Genomic DNA, 20,177 nt, shown 5'->3' on the forward strand with positions numbered 1-20,177 from the left:
TTTACAGTATTAGTATTTGCAACTAGATCATTATTGGTTGCATTAGAACCATCATTTGTTGCAGAAGGACTCTGGTTGACTTCTGAACCACTGATCATTCCTTGTATCACAGGAAAATCATAATCTACTTGAACCTGAGATATATTAACTGGCATAGGCTTTAGAAACTTTTGAATTGAATCACTGGAGTAGGGAAAAATATGTTCATGAAACATAACATCTCTAGACACAAAAGAACTCTTGGTTAGCAGATTTAACAATTTGTAACCTTTTTGATGAGTGATCATATACATAGCATTGTATATGTAAGTTTTATTAGCTAAAGGCTAGAAGCAGAAGCTATGCGAGCTATGGACAAAAGGTTTGGAATATTCTCTTAAAATAAGGATAGCGGGTCAGTTTCCGCGCTAATAAAAGACTGCGGGTCATTTCGCTAAGTTTCCGCGGATAATTAAGCAAGCCGCAGACCGCGGATATTTCGAATACTATAAATAGAGAGCATGGCCTCTCATTTATAGGTTGTTGATTTTCTGCCATTTGCTATAGCCTTTGTGATTTTCACTTGTGATCTTGCCCAAGGAATTTCTACATTGCGCTAAGGTGAATCAAGCTAATTGACAATCAAGACCGGGTCGGGGTGGTTGATCACTTGATTGATAAAGTGAAAGACGATCATCGGGGCCCAAAATAATCATCAAACATCCCATCCTCCATCTTATTATTGCACTCAATCCTTAATTAAGTAATAACTTTATATAGGATTGATCAATTGGCGCCATCCGTGGGACACATTTTAAGAATTAAACTGAATTTTTTTTGTTTTGTGCTATCAAACGATTAACTGACTTGTTTAATTCTAATTGTGTGTTATTTTGATGATACACAGGCGAATGCGTTTGTAATTGGCGGTAAATTGTTTGATTAATTAAAATAATGAGCAATATCGGAATGAATAGCGGTACTGCTGTCGCTGTGCAAGCGAATGTTCAAAAAAGAGGACGAAAGCGAAAGTCGGTAAAAATGTATCAAAATTGGCAGTTCGCGCCAATTAGTTTTCCAAAAATGCAGAGCGATGATTTCTCGGAACTGCCGATAGTAGTATCGTGCAAAATTGCGGAAGCCGGAATCACAATCATGAAAGTTCATGTTGATAATGGCAATAGCGTTGATACTGTTTATGAACAATGTTTTGTTCAACTGCCGGAGACTCTTAGAGCAACTTTACAACCAACCGCAGCTTCGCTAACCGGTTTTGCTGGAGAATACTTATCGCCTATGGGAATTTTGCCCTTAGATGTTGAACTCGTTGATGAAAATAATGATGGTTTAGCGTGTCGAGCACGGCTAGATTTCTATGTTATGCGCACCTCATCTCGCTATAACATGTTGTTAGGCAGAATTTGTGACAACTCGGAAATTTCCAACCAAATTTAAACTTTAATCTTTATATGTTTCCGACACGATAAGCAATATTTGTTAAGTTAAATTGCAAGAATTTTAAACTATGTTCATACATTCATTCAACCTCGACCATGTTCCAACGATTCACGAACCATTAAACGAATATGATTATATATGTATATGTGTATATATATTATAACTTGAAACGTAAATAAAATATTAGATTAAATACTTTATATGATTGTATCTGTTTCAAAATATTTATCAATGGAATTAGAAGATAAGATCAAATGATTGAATTATCAGATATATTGAATTATGATTACAAGTCTCTGTTGAAAGGCCCACGTTGATTTGAGAAATCTTTCCGTTTTAACAATATTCGGAAAATGGTAAAGTGATTTATAAATAAGAACAAATTGTCAATCATTGAGAACTAGACAAAGGATAGTGGAAGATTGAATCTCATAAAGACTCGATTGATCTATTTAGTTTCAAACGTACAAAAACGTTTTCAGTTTAAAAAGAACTTTATTATTAAAACGTATATAACTTTTATAAATATCTAGAACCACTTTTGACAACTCATTACTTAACTAGTATGATAAAGATAACGATATTTATATTTTATTTTATTAAATATATATAATGATTTAAATTAATATTATATATATTTATACGCGTATTATACGTACATAGTTTTATACGTTTACTATACTTAAACTTTACCTTTACTTTATTTTTACTTTACTTTAACTTTAATAATTCACTTTAATAATTCATACTTTAATAATTCACTTTAATAATTCATACTTTAATAATTCACTTTAATAATTCATACTTTAATAATTACTTTAATAATTCATACTTTAATAATTCACTTTAATAATTCATACTTTAATAATTCACTTTAATAATTCAAAAATCTATTATAAATAGAATTCAATAGGTTTCATTATTTCATAGAAACTTGAAAATAATTTTCTCTAAACTCTCTCAATCGATTTACATATATATATTTACTCCGTATTATTTCAAGATATTATTAGTATACATAAAATATTACGACGGAGTGCTGTCCGAGTGATTTCGAAATTGTTTTTCGAGTAGGATAGGATTAAGGAAATTATGGGTTATAGCTATGGAGGTGATTGAGTATGGTTCATGGGTATGCTCGTGAGGTCAATATAGTGTTTATCATTTCCGTTGCGTCTACGTACCTTTCCTGCAATATTGAATCTCAATATTGATACGTGAGTACTCATAATTTAACTTTTACATACTAATAGTGTATCGCTGACTAGTGCTCGAGTATTTAGGATTATGCATGCTTGTACTTTTGATATTGCCCTTAGACAGGTTAGGTTGAATATTGAATTAGTTACACTTGCGGTTGAGATAATGTATAAGATATGCATGTCATTGGAAAGCTAGCGAAAAATTAAGGACTTTTCCTTTAGATATCGAATGGTTTCGATGAACGGATTAGAAGTTATAATCAATTGAATTTTCTATATTTTTATTAAAAATGATTATTATTATCGTCGTTTTTATCGTCGTTCTAGTTTTATCTTATTATTATCATTATTATTATCTTTATCAATAAAAGGGATTTATCATTAAAAATTGTTATTTTTTTTTATTATTACTATCGTTATTATCGTTAAAGTTATAATTAGTATTATTATTATTATTATCCAATTATTATTATTATTATTAGTATTATTATTATTATTATCATTATTAATATATATATCATTATTTAAAAATGGATATTGTCATTGTTATTATTATTATTACTATATTATCATTAAGATAATTATTAGTATTATCGTTAAAAATGTTATAGTAACTATCATTATTAATATTAGTGTAATTAAAACAAATATTTGTAACACCTAATTATTTTGATTACTATTATTATCATTATTATGAACACGATATAAAAGACGATTAAAAGCTATTAAACGAAACGATTAGGAAATAATGAGTAAGAGTATCATGATGAAATTAAAATATTATAAGATATTGATTTAGATAAAATTATCGTTCTTATTATTTTTATCATTACTATTATTATTAAAAATATCGTTAGTATTAAAACTATCATTTTAACAAAAATTATCATTTTAATAGAAATGTCATTGTTACTATAAAATATCATTATTATTTTAAATAGAATTATTATTTTAAAGATAATATTAAAAATTATCGTAAATATTAAAGTTATCATAATTAGAATTATCGTTTTATCATAATGTCATCTTAGTAATTATAAATATTGATATTTTTATAATAATAATAATTATTACAAAATAATACAACTTTTACTTACTATCATTATAGATATTATTTTATCAAATAAATATGTGATACAAACATATTTTACTACGTGTAATAACTTACTTTAATAATACCTATCATATTATCTTTATGATATTAAATGAACCCTATAAATTTTATTACTTAATATATATAAAAGTATATTATATTATATAAATTTAATATAAAATTTTATTTATTAATAAATAAATTATATTATTTACTCTAATAAATCTTTTAAAAATATAAAATGACGATATTTAAACTATATATTAATCATGTATAGATTTTTGGAAATTATTTTGAGTCAAATTTACTTTTGTTGACTTTTGAATATTAGTCTCGAGCATTAGGATTGTGGTACACTATGACTTTGCCTAATTTGTTAGACAAATATTGACCAACACATAATTATATATAATTAATTTAGGTTCGTGAATCCGAGGCCAACCTTGCACTTGTTCAATGACGTTATATGTATTTTTACTACGAAATACAGTATGGTGAGTTTCATTTGCCTTTTTACCCTTTATATTTTTGGGACTGAGAATACATGCGCTTTTATAAATGTTTGACGAAATAGACACAAGTAATTGAAACTACATTCTATGGTTGAATTATCGAAATCGAATATGCCCCTTTTTATTAAAGTCTGGTAATCCAAGAATTAGGGAACAGACACCCTAATTGACGCGAATCCTAAAGATAGATCTATTGGGCCTAACAAACCCCATCCAAAGTACCGGATGCTTTAGTACTTCGAAATTTATATCATGTCCGAAGGAGGATCCCGGAATGATAGGGGATATTCTTATATGTATCTAGTTAATGTCGGTTACCAGGTGTTCACCATATGAATGATTATTTTTGTCTCTATGCATGGGACGTATATTTATGAGAACTGGAAATGAAATTCTTGTGGTCTATTAAAATGATGGAAATAAATGATTATGATAAACTAATGAACTCACTAACCTTTTGGTTGACACTTTAAAGCATGTTTATTCTCAGGTGTTAAAGAAATCTTCCGCTGTGCATTTGCTCATTTTAAAGATATTACTTGGAGTCTTTCATAGCATATTTCGAAGAACTTTGCATTCGAGTCATTGAGTTCATCAAAGATTATTATTAAATTAATTTATAGCTGGATAGTGGATATTATGAAATGGTATGCATGCCTGTCAATTTTCGATGTAAAGAAAATTTGTCTTTTAAAAACGAATGCAATGTTTGTAAAATGTATCATATAGAGGTCAAATACCTCACATTGTAATCAACTATTGTGAATCGTTTATAATGTATATGAACGGGTCATTTCAGTTGGTATCAAAGCGGTGGTCTTAGCGAACCAGGTCTGCATTAATGTGTCTAACTGATAAGTCGATAGGATGCATTAGTGAGTCTGGACTTCGACCGTGTCTGCATGTCAAAAGTTTTGCTTATCATTTTGTGTCAAAAATTAACTACTTATCATCCTCAGGAAATTACCTGCTTATCATTTTTAGTCTAAGACACGTCTTGCTGCATTGATTGCATGAATAGTGTATAGACAAAAATTCATATCTTAGCATATCTGCTAAATCATATCTTATCGTATCTGTTACTTTAAACTTTACCTGACATATCCCGCAAAGTCCTCCGTAATCTACGAAATCTTTTGATATATATATATATATATATATATATATATATATATATATATATATATATATATATATATATATATATATATATATATATATTCTATGTAATTAGAATACCATCCGTTAGCCAAAATCATTTCATATCGGAAAAAAAAATCCTTTATCCAATCGTACGAAATGGAATTCGTCATCAGTTCAAGTCACTCAGATTCCGAAATGGAATCCCATTCAAGCTCCGAAAGCAGTGTGACCGGAATAGATCAACCAATCAGTCATCACCTATTCTGGATGAATTGGGGATGGGTTCGTAGCTTCCTAAATCATTGGAGACAAGAAGAAGGTGATCCATTCCATCCACCACATTGCCCTCTTGACGAAGAACCTGAAGCACTTACCGGCGAACCTGTCCGAAACACCATTTTCTCGCTCATTTCCAGAGTATCTCGTCACGATTATATATTACATCAAATTTTAGATTTTATTTATCCGCTCGTCCGAACCGACAATCAACCCGGTGTAATAGAAGAAGTCAACGAGCTTCGCGCTCGGGTAGTGGCTTTGGAGAATATGGTGCAGAGATTACAAACACCAGCAGCAGCATCAGCAGCATAACCAGTACCACCATCATCAACGCCAATAGTACCATTACCACCTCCAACCACAACCGCGTCGTAAAACTCAACTTCACAATCTGTCCCACGAGCATCAACGTCATACGCACTATAGATACCAAGGAGTACCAACAACAATAACTGACGAAGTATTAATTCATAACTTCATTGGAGAAACATTCCGCGGTGATTATGTAATCTCTAAAGTCTTAGAGATTATCTAATCTTGCCCTAACCATAAATCAGTTAAGCGAACCAAAATGATAGAAGGAAGAGTAGAAACCCTGACAAAAATGGTGTGTGATTAACAAGCTAAACTTGCTTTACCAACAGCATCAATAGTACCGTCAGCGTTACCAGCATCGTCAGTACAGTCAACATCCGAATCAACAACACCGATAACATCACAAACTCCATCAGTTCAAGAATCACTGTGGACATCATTACGAATCAATAACGTGTATATTGTATCAACGAGTTATGAAGAATTAACTCATTCCCTTTGAAGAAATTATATGTATATTATATATATATATATTTTTTGAAATAAATCTTTCCGTGCTAAGCTATTGTGTGTGAATCTTAACTACTCGGTTAATTCATATTACAAATATGCAATAATGTACGTCCTTCTGCCGCAACTTAACCAGCGTTAACTACAATCTCTGTCGCAATTCAACAAATTCCAATTCATAATAAATCAAGTATATATTTGATTTTACACTTTCATCATCGATGTACCCGAAACTTTTCAGATAACATCATTCGTACTTTCCAAAATTCACAAGAATTCCACGAACCGAACATCATACATCAACAAATAACGAAGTATTGATTCATAATTTCAATGTCATTAAAGAAATACTGCGTAAAAGTTATGTACTTTTTAAAGCCTTTAGGGATTATTCAATTCTAGTTTCAACCGTAAATCAAATGAGTTTAATTTAACATTAACTCATTAAATCTATGTTACATCTGAAGAAAATATACATATATATATATTTTCATAAAGACTGTAATAAAATTATTTTGTACAAAATATTAATTGTGAAATTTTTTTTTTAACGGGTAGGTAATACCCGAGAGATATATAAATTCACAATTAATATGTTACATTCTTCGAATCTGATTCAGCAAATCATCCATTATACTCCCTACTTTCACAACAATATACATTCTTTTATAGAAATCAAAACAACCATACTCATTCAAAATTTAATTACATATTCTGATTTTGAAATCTCAAAATTCAACTTGAGATATGACCAAAATCATCACTCTTAGATCCTTACATCTTTCACAAGCTATATTTTGACTTCAAAACTGTGTTAGAACATCAAATGTATGTTAACGATTACAATCTGTGTTCAAACCCTTCAAAAATTTCTGAAGACACTTCGAATGATGAGCAATCGAGATGATGATCCAACCACATGTTACCCACTGTTATGTACCCGAAAAACTCTTGAAACCAAAGTAAAAGTTTAAACAAAGTATCCGCGTCAGATTCTTTGGCATTTATTAGCAAAAATAACTTTGCGACTCCTATTCAAAGTAGCCAGTTTTGTCACAGCTCCAGCAAGTCAACTTCAACTTTTCAGTCAGACTAACCTTATTATAACCTTGAGATATACACCTTCGTTACCAGGGAACTTTTTACATTCCACCACATTATTAGCAGATGTACCAACAACTTTATTACCCTTTGACTTTAGCTTCTCCAAAAAGTCATTATAATTATTCATTGAAACCCCATCATTTACTCATTCGCATCTTGTAATGAGAATTGCCATACGAATCATTGGGAATTAGCAATCAGTATTTTGAAATCTCGCAGGATGTCTACGCCAACAGTTATATGTGTATATATAACGTCTATCTTCTGGACTTAATTTGAATGTGAAGTTTCTGAAAAACACTCCGAACTACGAATTGGTTCTCCGAAAATGGAAAAAAAAAATGCTGATGAAGCAGCAAAAACTATAAACGACTTTAAACGGTAAAAGCTGGATGATAATGATGAAGTGTGTTGGCCAAGCGCAGAAAAAGAGAAGTTTTGGAACTGGAAAATAGATTGAGCAAAGTAGGAAGGAGGCTGTGGACAAATTACAAAGACTGAACCTGACTTCAAAGGATCCAAATAATTCAGTACCTGCTGAAGTCATTAACGAATACCTTGCTCCTGACTCTAAACCCCTGCGGACAATATTCTTCATCATCCTCTGATATTAGAAATTCAAAAATATCATCATATCTTTCATTATAAATATCCTCCATATTTCTGAAGATATTTTCTTAATTTTTCTTACTTGAAATCATTTACCTCTTCGCGCTATTTGTATTACATCATAAAAGAAACTATTTTAGTTTCAAAATTCTGAAACATTCAAGTTTAAAATAGGAATATTTTGAAGTAATGTTGGGAACTGAAGCATGAATTAGTATAATATAATGACACTTGATCAATGTGATTATATTACAGTAAGTCATGCTGAGTTTCTAAATGGAACGTGATGATTCACAGATCATAACATCATCATGTGCCATGTTATACGACTCTTGTATTCTATTTAACCTCTAAAATATCAAGAAAATATTTCTTGATGATTCGGCCTTTTCCAAGGTATTCTAGTAATTTGACAAGTCAAGATCGTGCCATCACAATTTCCTTCCTAAAACATTAACAATGTTCATTCCGAAATTCATATCTGTGAATTCTGGACCATTACAAGCGGTGCTTAATCGCAAGAAGAAGAAACGAAAGGACAAAACTCCGAAATAGAAATTGGGGTATAAATTGCAGCAAATAAAAGAGAGCATTAACTGTGAATGATAATGATTATAGAAGACAGAAGCAGATACTTTGAAATATAAGGGAACATATAAATCCCAACGACAAACCAGAAATTATAAACCATATATATCGATGCATATAGCAATATAAAGACACGGGAGAACTAGAAACACTATAAACCCAAGAGTATAGTAGAAGTAAATAGATTCTTTCGGCGGTAGATGAAAAAGAAGAATGACCGATATGAAAGTTAGAAGTATATCGAGAATCAGAACTGGATGGAGCATATTGATGAATACTTTAAAATATGAGTTGAGGGGGAAAGAATAGAAGGTGATGAAACATGACTAGGAACTTAGAAATCAACAGATTTAACTCACACAATGGCGAAATAAGTGAATCAAACCCTCCAGTGAATAAGTTAAGTTTTTTTTTGATTAATTTAGTCAAACCACAACTAAATCAAGTGTGATTAGATCAACACCTAGAGCTATTATTCACCACCTTGGTGATTTGGACTGAGAGAGAATCGGAGGAGCTCACTAGATCTGTGTGTGTGACAAATGAGAGGCTTAACCTAAAATGAAAAACATAAGACTTTATATACCCCTGCTGTTGACTCACCTATACGATTCATTCATCACACGTACGAGTTGGCTTCATCAGTCGTACGGGTGATCACTCACTCGTGTCTTCTCATTTAGGTTGTAATTGTGACTTAGCTCAGCATCAACCGTGCGTATGAGCCTGTCAGCTGTACTAGTGAGGCTTCACTCATACGTCTGACTAAGTCTAACATAGTTAAACATATAAATCTCGTTCCTGCAGTTCCTGTAACCGCATACAAACACGGATAGGATAATAACGAGCAATCATGGTGGCCTGTAAACTGTTGTACATGCAATGGACGCGGGTAGATGTCTAGAAACTTGCATAAAATGCATCAACAGAAGGTGTGAGTTGTAAGGAAACGAAGGAGGTGAATTTATAAGAAAATCTCCGACAGAATAATTAAAATGGACGATCGCATTTAAAGCGGATCCTAATTCCCTTGATTACCGGAGAGTCAAATCTTATTAAGAAGATTTTCTTCAAATCCCTTGAAATCTGGGAATCAATCATATCTATGTCAAATGATAAGATGAATCTACACTTACTCATTTCACTCTTCTATGTTAGCTTCATTCGTACTCTTCATATAAATGGATTGTTTATCCAAATTATTCGCTGATGATAAAACTCTAATTTTCAGCCCGTATGCATCATGAAAACATACTTATTATCATTCACGACCTTTCCACTCAAATTTCGGGACGAAATTTCTTTAACGGGTAGGTACTGTGACAACCCGGAAATTTCCAACCAAATTTAAACTTTAATCTTTATATGTTTCCGACACGATAAGCAATATTTGTTAAGTTAAATTGCAAGAATTTTAAACTATGTTCATACATTCATTCAACCTCGACCATGTTCCAACGATTCACGAACCATTAAACGAATATGATTATATATGTATATGTGTATATATATTATAACTTGAAACGTAAATAAAATATTAGATTAAATACTTTATATGATTGTATCTGTTTCAAAATATTTATCAATGGAATTAGAAGATAAGATCAAATTATTGAATTATCAGATATATTGAATTATGATTACAAGTCTCTGTTGAAAGGCCCACGTTGATTTGAGAAATCTTTCCGTTTTAACAATATTCGGAAAATGGTAAAGTGATTTATAAATAAGAATAAATTGTCAATCATTGAGAACTAGACAAAGGATAGTGGAAGATTGAATCTCATAAAGACTCGATTGATCTATTTAGTTTCAAACGTACAAAAACGTTTTCAGTTTAAAAAGAACTTTATTATTAAAACGTATATAACTTTTATAAATATCTAGAACCACTTTTGACAACTCATTACTTAACTAGTATGATAAAGATAACGATATTTATATTTTATTTTATTAAATATATATAATGATTTAAATTAATATTATATATATTTATACGCGTATTATACGTACATAGTTTTATACGTTTACTATACTTAAACTTTACCTTTACTTTATTTTTACTTTACTTTAACTTTAATAATTCACTTTAATAATTCATACTTTAATAATTCACTTTAATAATTCACTTTAATAATTCATACTTTAATAATTCACTTTAATAATTCATACTTTAATAATTCACTTTAATAATTCATACTTTAATAATTCACTTTAATAATTCAAAAATCTATTATAAATAGAATTCAATAGGTTTCATTATTTCATAGAAACTTAAAAATAATTTTCTCTAAACTCTCTCAATTGATTTACATATATATATTTACTCCGTATTATTTCAAGATATTATTAGTATACATAAAATATTACGACGGAGTGCTGTCTGAGTGATTTCGAAATTGTTTTTCGAGTAGGATAGGATTAAGGAAATTATGGGTTATAGCTATGGAGGTGATTGAGTATGGTTCATGGGTATGCTCGTGAGGTCAATATAGTGTTTATCATTTCCGTTGCGTCTACGTACCTTTCCTGCAATATTGAATCTCAATATTGATACGTGAGTACTCATAATTTAACTTTTACATACTAATAGTGTATCGCTGACTAGTGCTCGAGTATTTAGGATTATGCATGCTTGTACTTTTGATATTGCCCTTAGACAGGTTAGGTTGAATATTGAATTAGTTACACTTGCGGTTGAGATAAGGTATAAGATATGCATGTCATTGGAAAGCTAGCGAAAAATTAAGGACTTTTCCTTTAGATATCGAATGGTTTCGATGAACGGATTAGAAGTTATAATCAATTGAATTTTCTATATTTTTATTAAAAATGATTATTATTATCGTCGTTTTTATCGTCGTTCTAGTTTTATCTTATTATTATCATTATTATTATCTTTATCAATAAAAGGGATTTATCATTAAAAATTGTTATTTTTTTTTATTATTACTATCGTTATTATCGTTAAAGTTATAATTAGTATTATTATTATTATTATCCAATTATTATTATTATTATTAGTATTATTATTATTATTATCATTATTAATATATATATCATTATTTAAAAATAGATATTGTCATTGTTATTATTATTATTACTATATTATCATTAAGATAATTATTAGTATTATCGTTAAAAATGTTATAGTAACTATCATTATTAATATTAGTGTAATTAAAACAAATATTTGTAACACCTAATTATTTTGATTACTATTATTATCATTATTATGAACACGATATAAAAGACGATTAAAAGCTATTAAACGAAACGATTAGGAAATAATGAGTAAGAGTATCATGATGAAATTAAAATATTATAAGATATTGATTTAGATAAAATTATCGTTCTTATTATTTTTATCATTACTATTATTATTAAAAATATCGTTAGTATTAAAACTATCATTTTAACAAAAATTATCATTTTAATAGAAATGTCATTGTTACTATAAAATATCATTATTATTATTATTTTAAATAGAATTATTATTTTAAAGATAATATTAAAAATTATCGTAAATATTAAAGTTATCATAATTAGAATTATCGTTTTATCATAATGTCATCTTAGTAATTATAAATATTGATATTTTTATAATAATAATAATTATTACAAAATAATACAACTTTTACTTACTATCATTATAGATATTATTTTATCAAATAAATATGTGATACAAACATATTTTACTACGTGTAATAACTTACTTTAATAATACCTATCATATTATCTTTATGATATTAAATAACCCTATAAATTTTATTACTTAATATATATAAATGTATATTATATTATATAAATTTAATATAAAATTTTATTTATTAATAAATAAATTATATTATTTACTCTAATAAATCTTTTAAAAATATTTAAAAATATAAAATGACGATATTTAAACTATATATTAATCATGTATAGATTTTTGGAAATTATTTTGAGTCAAATTTACTTTTGTTGACTTTTGCATATTAGTCTCGAGCATTAGGATTGTGGTACACTATGACTTTGCCTAATTTGTTAGACAAATATTGACCAATACATAATTATATATAATTAATTTAGGTTCGTGAATCCGAGGCCAACCTTGCACTTGTTCAATGACGATATATGTATTTTTACTACGAAATACAGTATGGTGAGTTTCATTTGCCTTTTTACCCTTTATATTTTTGGGACTGAGAATACATGCGCTTTTATAAATGTTTGACGAAATAGACACAAGTAATTGAAACTACATTCTATGGTTGAATTATCGAAATCGAATATGCCCCTTTTTATTAAAGTCTGGTAATCCAAGAATTAGGGAACAGACACCCTAATTGACGCGAATCCTAAAGATAGATCTATTGGGCCTAACAAACCCCATCCAAAGTACCGGATGCTTTAGTACTTCGAAATTTATATCATGTCCGAAGGAGGATCCCGGAATGATAGGGGATATTCTTATATGTATCTGGTTAATGTCGGTTACCAGGTGTTCACCATTTGAATGATTATTTTTGTCTCTATGCATGGGACGTATATTTATGAGAACTGGAAATGAAATTCTTGTGGTCTATTAAAATGATGGAAATAAATGATTATGATAAACTAATGAACTCACCAACCTTTTGGTTGACACTTTAAAGCATGTTTATTCTCAGGTGTTAAAGAAATCTTCCGCTGTGCATTTGCTCATTTTAAAGATATTACTTGGAGTCTTTCATAGCATATTTCGAAGAACGTTGCATTCGAGTCATTGAGTTCATCAAAGATTATTATTAAATCAATTTATAGCTGGATAGTGGATATTATGAAATGGTATGCATGCCTGTCAATTTTCGATGTAAAGAAATTTTGTCTTTTAAAAACGAATGCAATGTTTGTAAAATGTATCATATAGAGGTCAAATACCTCGCATTGTAATCAACTATTGTGAATCATTTATAATGTATATGAACGGGTCATTTCAGAATTGCCTTAGGTAAATTCGGAATTGTTCCATCCACAATTCATGGCATGATTAAATTCGCAACACATAAAGGTGTCGTGACAATAACTTCAACGAGCATCACGCTCAGTTGTGCGGCTGTTAATGTAAAAAGTGCAGAGCAAGAAACCACTGATGTTTCGGATAGCATGGTAGTGATTAATCCTGCATATCCCGAGCAAAAAATTAAAGTGGGATGCAATGCTAGTGCGGACACAAGGAAACAAATTGTGCAGTTACTTGTGCAGTACATGGATGTTTTTGCTTGGTGTGAAAGTGATATGACTGGTGTTTCGCGTCATATTGCGGAGCATAAACTCAATGTAAATCCAGCTTTAAAATCTGTAGTGCAGAAGCGTAGAGGTATGGCTCCAGACCGTGCAAAATGGCTATGCGAAGAAGTAACGAAATTGGTGCGAGCTGGAATTTTACGAGAAGTTCAATACCAATCATGGATTGCGAATCCAGTTTTGGTGAAAAAGCGTGATGGATCATGTCTAATGTGTATTGATTTTAAGGATTTAAATAAGGCATGCCCTAAGGATAATTATTCACTCCCAGAAATCGATGTGAAAGTGGAATCATTGCATGCTTTTCAATATAAATGTTTTTTGGACGCGGCAAGGGGATATCATCAGATTCCAATGGCTCAAGAGGACGCAGATAAAACCGCATTTCATACTGGCAAAGGCATATTCTCTTATATAATGATGCCTTTTGGTTTAATTAATGCGGGTGCAACATATCAGCGTTTGATTGATACCGCGTTTGAAAAGCAAATTGGGCGTAATCTTGAGGCTTATGTTGATGATTTGGTAATCAAAAGCACAACGCAAGAGCGAATTGTTGAAGATATACGCGAAACATTTGACACGCTGCGCAAAATTAACATGAAGCTCAATCCTCTAAAATGTAGTTTTGGCGAAACTGAAGGAAAGTTTTTGGGATATCTTGTTACGGAACAAGGTATTCAAGCTAATCCAAAGAAAATTGCGGCTATTGAAAATATGACCGCACTAAGAACGGTTAAAGAGGTGCAAAGTTTGACAGGGAAGTTAGCCGCATTAACGCGCTTCTTGTCTAAAGCGGCTGAAAGACAATTACCGTTTTTCAAAACTTTAAAGGGTTGTTTGAAACAAAAAAGCTTTGTTTGAACAAGCGAAGCAGAAACCGCATTTCAAGAAATGAAGAAGTTTGATAATGCTAAAAACGAACATATATTTGATAGCATTATCCCTCAAGAAAGACAAGCTTTTAGTTGCAATTGTTCTATTTACAAGTGATATTCATTTAAATAATAAAAGGTGAAGACAAAAGACAGATTCGACGAATTGAAGACGCAAACGACCAAAAAGCTCAAAAGTACAAAGTACAATCCAAGAGGTTCAAATTATTGATGAGAAACGTCTAAAAGTTACAAGAGTACAAGCTGCAAAACGCAAAGTACAAGATATTAAATAGTACGAAAGGACGTTCGAAAATCCGGAACCAGGACCAGAGTCAACTATCAACGCTCGACGCAACGGACTAAAATTTACAAGTCAACAATGCACATGAATATAATATAATATATAATTAATTCTTAAAATTATATATATATATATATTATATTATTTAATAAAACCGTCGGTAAACTAGGAGACAAACGAATGTGAGCTGGATTCCCAGGCCATGCGATCGCATGGCCAGAAGGCACAAATGCCATGCGATCGCATGGAGCAAAAACTCTGGCCACGTCTATAAATTTCGCAGTTTTCGGCCGAATATCACACTCCTTTTTCTATCCTCTCTATCTCTCTGATATATAGATATATATATATATATATATATATATATATATATATATATATATATATATATATATATATATATATATATATATATAATATTTTAATTTTAATTTTAATTTAAGATTAATAATAATAAGGGTATGTTAACGAATGTTTGAAAGGACCCGTTCATATACATTATAAACGATTCACAATAGTTGATTACATCGCGAGGTATTTGACCTCTATATGATACATTTTACAAACATTGCATTTCTTTTTTAAAAGACAAACTTTCTTTACAACGAAAGTTGACGGCATGCACACCATTTCATAATACATCCAACTATAATTGGCTTAATAATAATCTTGATGAACTCAATGACTCGAATGCAACGTCTTTCAAAATATGCCATGAATGACTCCAAGTAATATCCTTAAAATGAGCTAATGCACAGCGGAAGATTTCTTTAATACCTGATAATAAACATGCTTTAAAGTGTCAACCAAAAGGTTGGTGAGTTCATAGGTTTATCATAACAATCATTTCAATATATTAATAGACCACAAGATTTCCGTTTATAAATATATGTACACTCGCAAGTGTATAAAAGTATTCTATAAGTTGTAGGCACCCAGTAACAAGCCTTAACGTTCATGTTTTACCCTCTGAAGTACACCAGATCAGGTGTGTTTAAAATAACCTCGAAGTACTAAAGCATCCCATAGTCAGGATGGGGTTTGTCAGGCCCAATAGATCTATCTTTAGGATTCGCGCCTACCGTACATAGACAAGTAGTTTAATGTTACCAAGCTAAGGGTATATTTCTGGTTTAAACCCACGTAGAATTAGTTTTAGTACTTGTGTCTATTTCGTAAAACATTTATAAAAACGGCGCATGTATTCTCAGTCCCAAAAATATATATAAAAGGGAGCAAATGAAACTCACATTTTGCCTTGAAGGTATTTAATTCGACTTGGTCTCCGATAGATATCACGAACCTAACCATATATATATAATATATCAACATATTTTCTTTTTAAGTAATCGTTACATATATATATACTTTTAATACTTTTAATATTTTCTTAGTCCGTAGTTAGCAGTCCGATGTTAGTGGTCCACAATTAGTTGTTTAAATAAAATAAATAAAGACCCCATCGTATTCGTATTGATCAGAATTAATCTCAACCTATGGTACCATGTTGTCAAATGACGTGTTGCGTACATAAAGTACCGTGTTGTCAAATGACGTGTTGCGTACAATTATGAGGTCTTATGATTAATCTTCTCGTGTTGTTTACGGGTGGTCCTGAAATATATAAAATCAAATCATAAGTAATTATAAATAAAATATCATATTAATTAGGAAAGATATGATTAATTTATTTTTTCTCCAAATATTTTCGTAGCTAAACTAGCTTCGGATACCCAATCTTGTTTTAGTCGTAGTTTCTTCATTACAACTCCGTTTTTGTTGGTTCAACTTGCCACTTCCTTGGATCGAGTCAAATTTTAAGAATATGAACTGAAAATACCTTAGTTTGTATTCGAAATCATAGGTTATAGGTCAAACTTTGGTGAGACTTATGAAAGTGATCATTTTCCATCATAAAAACAACATTTAATGATCATTTTTCTAAAAATACTTACACTTTGAGTTAAACCATGAAATTTTTATGTGTTAAAATTTTCATAAGAAATATCATTTTTCCAGAACATGAACTTCCAATTCAAAGTTCAAGATGGTTTTTAATTATCCAACCCAAAACAGCCCCTGGTTGCACTCCGACGACGTAGATTAAGTTTTTAAGATGTTCTTTGTAAAACCAAGTTATATCTTGTTAGGTTAGCATATCATTATGATATATTACAGGTCTTGAAGTATTTTAAAAGTCAAGTTAGAAGGATTTATTTAGTTTGCGAACAAGTTTGAAATCATTCAAACTATGTTCTTGTTGTTAAAATTTTATACCACAAAATAAGATAGCTATATGAATATGAATTGAATAAGATTATGAACAAGGTTACTACCTCAAGTTACTTGGACAAAGTTACTGCAAAAGATAAGAAATAATTTTGAAATCAAAGAGTGGTGGAGTTAGATTAAAAGGTTGGAAGTAAACTTCTTCAAATGGGTGGTTATTTTGATGTGTTCTTGAAAGAGTTTTATTATGGTATTTAAGGCTTGTAATTGAAGCTAAATGATGGGGAAAATGCTTGAAGATGATCAAGTATGAAGTTAGGAGTATTTTGAGAGAGAAATGAGGGTATAGGTATGAGAAAATGGAGTGAAGAAATGGTGTTCATTTATAAAAACGTTTTTAGTTTATAAGGAAAGAAAAGGATTCCTAATTTTGTTTTCTTACTAATAATTCATACTACTTGACAAATTCTAGTTACCTCATATCTAGGGCAGTAATAATGTTGATTAGGATGTTGATTTTATGTGTATATACCAATAGTAAATACGTATAGAAGCTGGGTATGATATGGGTACATATACCCTAGATATACGTATAGAAATCTTGAGGAAACGAAACGAGAATTCAAATATAGCTATCTTTTGTGAATATACTTATATTTTTTTATGTATTTAAGTCCTTAAAAGTGATTAAATACATTATATATACGATACATGTATAAGCATTATAGATTATAAGTATATATATCAAAGAATGTTACGTATAGTTATCGTTTTGAAAACTTAAGTTAGTAATTTCAAAATATACTTATAACTCATTGTCATTAGTACACAATGAGATGTTAAACCATCCTTAGATCATGTTAAATATATATAAATACATATATATACACAAACGTATAATTATCGTATGTTATATAGTTCGTGATATCATCGGTCATATTGGACGGTCAAACGTTGTGTAAAACTCTTTTCAAAAACACAAGTCTCAACAATTTGGATTGCTTGTCATGTTGGTATGGTTTAATTTATGTAAATATTAATCTCATAAGTATAATTTGGTCGGAAAATTCCGGGTCATTACAGTACCTACCCGTTAAAGAAATTTCGTTCCCGAAATTTGATAGAGGTTGTTATGGATAACAATAAGAAGGTTTTCATGACAAATATAAGGTGATAATGGAGTTTTATCATCATTGAGTAATGTAGATAAAACGATTTGATTATGCGAAGAATATAAATGAGACTATCGTAAAAGAGTGAGATGAGTAAAATATATTCGTCTTAACCGATGACGTAGTTAGAATTGATTTCCGGGATTTAAGGGATTTAAAGAGAATCTTACGTAATAAGATTTGGTTCTTTGGTGATTAAGGAAATCAGGATCTTCTTTGATTATATGCAATAATCTGTTTCTATTGCTCTATCGGATATTTCACTATAAATTCACCCCTTCGTTTCCTTATTTTCTACGACTCACACCTTCTATTCTTTCTCCCTTGATTCTTACTTTAAAGCATTCATCAATATGCTCCATCCAGTCCTGATTCTTGATATACGCCTAACTTTTATATCTGTCATTCTTTTTTTTTCATCTACCACCAGAAGAATCTATTTACTTCTACTATACTCTTGTGTTTATAGTGTTTCTAACTCTCCCGTGTCTCTATATTGCTATCTACATCGATATACACGGTTTGTAATTTCGAGGTTATTATCGAAGTTTATATTCTTCATTATTTTTTGGAGCTTCATGCTTTCGTTTTCTCTTCCCGACTTCGAGTCAAGCGAGTAATGGTCCGGAATTCGTAGATATGAAATTCAGAATGAACATAGCTAATGCTCTAAGAAGAAAATGGTAATAGAACGATTTTGATTTGTTAAATTACCAGAATACCCTGGAGAAGACCGAGTCATCCAGAAAAATATTCTCTTGATATGTTTAGAGATTAGATAGAATGTAAGAGTCGTGTAAATGGCACATGATGATGGTACTGTGAATCATCATGCTTCATTAGAAACTCAGCATGACTTATCAAGTGTCATTATATTATACTAATCCATGCTTCAGTTCCCAACACTACTTCAAAACATTCATATTTTAAACTCGAAGGTTTTAGAATTTAGAAACTAACACAGTTTCTTTTATGTTGCAGATATTACGGAGAGATAAATGATCTCAGATAAGAATAGTTGTGAAAATATCGCCAGAAATATGGAGGATATTTATAATAGAACATACGAGAATATCTTAGAATTTCTAATATCAATGGATGATGAAGAAGATTTGTTTGTGAAGGTTTAGAATGAGAAATAAGATGTTTGCTAACGATTTCAACAGGCACAGAATCATTTGGATTCTTTGAAGGCAAACTTATTCTTTATGATTTGTCCACAACTTTCTTCATAGTTTCACATAATCCACTTTTCGGTACTAAATTTTCTATCGAGCTTTCCTAACACTCCTTTCTTTATCATCAAACTTTTGGCCATTAAGATCATCTATAACATGCTGCTTCGTCAGCATTTTCAAAGTTAACTGATCTGGGTCATCGGTTATCAAACCGAGGTAGTTTCAGGAGAATTGTGTTTTTAGAATGATTAATCGCTGATGGTAATATTGTGGAATATAAAAGGTTCCCCAGTAACAATAAAGAGTATGCATATATATCGCGGTTATAATAAAGTTGTTTCGGATGAAAAGTCGGAGTT

General features: G+C 30.3%; 1 protein-coding gene across 1 annotated transcript; it reads left to right on the forward strand.

Annotated features, from left to right (window-relative positions):
• Positions 1–933: 933 nt before the first annotated feature.
• Positions 934–14,924, forward strand: LOC139889852 (uncharacterized). The gene is made up of 3 exons (XM_071872771.1): positions 934–1,385; positions 13,754–14,682; positions 14,737–14,924. The coding sequence occupies exons 1-3, from the start codon at positions 934–936 to the stop codon at positions 14,922–14,924; spliced, it is 1,569 nt and encodes a 522-aa protein (XP_071728872.1).
• Positions 14,925–20,177: the final 5,253 nt, after the last annotated feature.

Source organism: Rutidosis leptorrhynchoides, chromosome 2, assembly GCF_046630445.1.
Source record: "Rutidosis leptorrhynchoides isolate AG116_Rl617_1_P2 chromosome 2, CSIRO_AGI_Rlap_v1, whole genome shotgun sequence".
In the NCBI taxonomy this organism is placed as follows: Eukaryota; Viridiplantae; Streptophyta; class Magnoliopsida; order Asterales; family Asteraceae; genus Rutidosis; species Rutidosis leptorrhynchoides.